We start from the raw sequence: 3,396 nt of genomic DNA, 5'->3' as shown, positions 1-3,396 counted from the left end.
TGAGTCCAATAAAATCAGTACAATTTATGATGTCATGTAAAATAAAAATAATCACTGTAGCTTCATTCTCCAATTGAACATGGAGAAAATAAAATGTATTATGTAAATAAAATGCTCATGTTTTCAAATTTCTGACCACTATTAGAGTATATACACCATTCAATTAATAAATTTGTATACTGCATTTATTCAATGTAAATTAAAACAAAACAAAAAAAACTGTTCATTTGGCCCAGAAAGGGGGAATGTGCAAAGAAAAATATGGCATAAAATTTCATAAACAGTGATTTATGATTTTAAATAGCATATCTTCTAATTATACTACCCTATACTCTTTATTAGAACCATCATAATTTCCCAGTAATTACAAAAGGCAGAAAAGAATACAAAGTAGTAACTTTGAGAACAATATTCTCCAAAATACTGAAATTTTAAGTCCTCAGATAAAAGGGATTACTAGAGAAGTCATTCCAATATGTTACTCAATAAAATATTATTTCCCTCTGTTAACCATAATCTTGGTTAACAGATTGCTGTTAATATCGCTGGCAGTATAACATTTCATGCATTGCACATCAGTGTTAGAACAACAAAAAACAATTTGTTTAATTAATTTAAACAAATTATGTTCGCTTGGAATCTAAATAAAGCATATTAAATTCCACTATGTATACTATGAGCAAAATGCACTTAAAAGCATTCAAGAAGCATTAGTGTCCTGATATAGTGACCTTAGAGTTATTCTTTTTTTCATTTTAAAAGAATACAGCTAATTATTTAGTGAAAGTTGATTGGCCATACATTTACAACCTTTAATACGGTAGTTGTGTCTCCTTTTCACTGTTGTATCACATTAAATAATATTCAAGTCTTCTATTATGCCTTCTGTCTCAGCAAATAATACTCAAGACTTCTACTTCATTCTACTGTAAAGATATCTTAGTATTTTAACTAACTGGCCAGTTTTTCTACTTAACGGGTAATTGGTAAAATGATTTACTTTGAAAATTCAGAATTTTTCTCTTTTACTTTAATACAGAAGAATAATGTCCTGAAAATGTACCCTATGATTACATGCATCACTGTTTTATAATTCAAAAAAATAAAGGATCTTTCTTTAGATTATTTTCATGTATTGTATGTTTCCTATTATACATCCATGGAAAAATTGATATTAATGATGCCCATCTAACACAGAATGGTGTCTAATAGTTCTGATGAAGAAAGAGTAGACTACATATTTCCATATAAACACTATAGATTGACATAGCATCAGCTGATTTGATATTTGAAACACATCATAATATTTGTTTTGAAACACATCAAATACTGCCTATAAAAATAAGTATTCATTAAATATAAGTATGTTTATCCAAACATCAAGGTTCTTACTCCTTTGAACCATACAAATAAATTATCTAATCACTTTAACTTTGTATATTCTCTATAGTAAATATACTGCTTTAGTGTAATGTTTACAAGTGTTTGTAAACACTTTGTTTGTAAAGAGTTTTTTGTTGCATAAATTTCCTGAAGCAGTTAGATTTCTTCAACTTTGAGTAAATACTTCCCAATACATATTGCTCCATAAAGTTTATTTCCCTATAAAATTTCTGGTGGTTTCTAAGTTGTATATTTTGTATAAAATGTTTTCCTCATTTATTAGATTTATAGAGTTTGTCTACTATGAATTCTCTGATGTCGAGTAAGATGGAAACTATTGTTACAGGTTTTGTCACATTCCTTACATTTGTAGGGTTTCTTTCTAGTATGAATTCTCTGATGTCAAGCAAGATGGAAACTATAGGTAAGGGATTTGCCACATTCTTTGCATTTGTAGGGTTTGTCTCCAGTAGGAATTCTTTAATGGTGAGTAAGATTTGAACTACAGTTAAAGGTTTTGCCACATTCTTTATATTTAAAAGTATTCTCCCCAGTATGAATTCTCTGATGTTGAGTGAGATTTGAACTACAGTTAGATGTTTTGCCACATTCTTTACATTTGTAGAGTTTCTCTCCAGTATGAATCCCCTGATGTTTAATAAGACTAGATAAATGAGTAAAAGATTTACTGCATTTATTACATTTGGAAAGATTTTTCTCTAGTAGAATTCTCTGGTGCTGAAAAGATATGAACTATAGTTATAGGCTTTCCAACATTCTTTACACTTGTAGGCCTTCTCTCCAGTATAAATTCTCTGATGCTTAAAGAGTTGAAGAATGAGTAAAAGATATACTGCATGCTTTACACTTCTAACATTTGTATCCAGTATGAATTCTCTGGCACTCAGTAAGATATGAACTATTCCCAAAGGCTTTGCCACATTCTTTACTTTTGTAGGGTTTCTCTCCAGTATCAATTCTCTGATATCAAGTAAGATGTGAACTACACTTAAAGGATTTGTCACATTCTATACATTTGCAGGGTTTCTATTCAGTATGGATTGTCTTATGTTTTCTGAGATTTGATGACTAAAGACTTTCTTGCATTTATTGTACCTACATGAGTTTCTTCAAAAGAGATTCCTTTATGCTGTGTATGTTTTGATGACTCAGCAAAAGTTTCTATATGTTTACTACATTTGCCAGACTGCTCTCAAATACAGATACTCTGATGGATAATAAGCTTTGAGTATTGATGACTTTCTCACATTTTTTGCATTTGAAATGGTTCTCTGGAAAATTAGTTTTCTGATACTTTCCAGGGATAGAGCCTTGGTTAACACTTTTCTCAGTTTTATAGCAGTGATGATTTTGGTCTGCAATGCAAATATACTATTCATTATTTAGGGTAGAGTCCTGGTTAAAAGACATGGAAGTTTTATTGTATGTGGAATGTTTCCCCAATTATTTATTCCCTGATACAGATTAAGTAATGATGAATGGATAAAAACCTTCCCATACGGATCAAAGTTGCAGACTTCCAGAAAAGAAGGCATTTTTTTTGGTGGAAGAATAATAAATTTTCAATAAAGTACCCATCAAATTGATTACATTTAGAAATATCTTCATTTTTAGTTGCCAAATCTTGAGAAACATTTGAATTAACATCTAATCCAATTCCACATTTTAACTAGCTCAAATCATTATTTGGAACATGAAGTAGGTCACTATTTAGATTTTCCAAATTTCCTTTCAGAGAATAGGTATGCTCCAAAAATTGTTGATATTTACTTACAGAAACTTGTGAGTCAGCAAATGTAACTGACAAAAATGGAGTTTTTTCCCAAAATGTTTTACATTTTTGACCTCTACTATCAGTAACATTTTTATTATAGGTAATTGTTCTACATTTTTTATGTTCATCATAATATCCATTCTGCCCTTCACACTCACCATCACTTTCCTGGTCTTTCCTTAAATGTAAATTTTCAAGGCAGCAGCTCCCAAATCTTC

At 30.1% G+C, this 3,396-nt stretch overlaps 1 protein-coding gene across 1 annotated transcript in view; it reads right to left on the bottom strand.

Annotated features, from left to right (window-relative positions):
• Positions 1-1,863: 1,863 nt before the first annotated feature.
• Positions 1,864-3,396, bottom strand: part of LOC105826872 (zinc finger protein 37 homolog) — a 67,367-nt gene continuing 65,834 nt past the window's right edge. Inside the window, 4 exon segments of the mRNA XM_012664884.1 lie at positions 1,864-2,047; positions 2,699-2,840; positions 2,843-2,920; positions 3,292-3,392. Coding sequence (XP_012520338.1) covers positions 1,864-2,047; positions 2,699-2,840; positions 2,843-2,920; positions 3,292-3,392 — 505 coding nt within the window.

This window comes from Propithecus coquereli, unplaced genomic scaffold, assembly GCF_000956105.1.
Source record: "Propithecus coquereli isolate 6110/MARCELLA unplaced genomic scaffold, Pcoq_1.0 Scaffold930, whole genome shotgun sequence".
In the NCBI taxonomy this organism is placed as follows: domain Eukaryota; kingdom Metazoa; phylum Chordata; class Mammalia; order Primates; family Indriidae; genus Propithecus; species Propithecus coquereli.
Note: the sequence above shows the minus strand (reverse complement) of the source record. Positions and strands in the feature narration are given on the sequence as shown.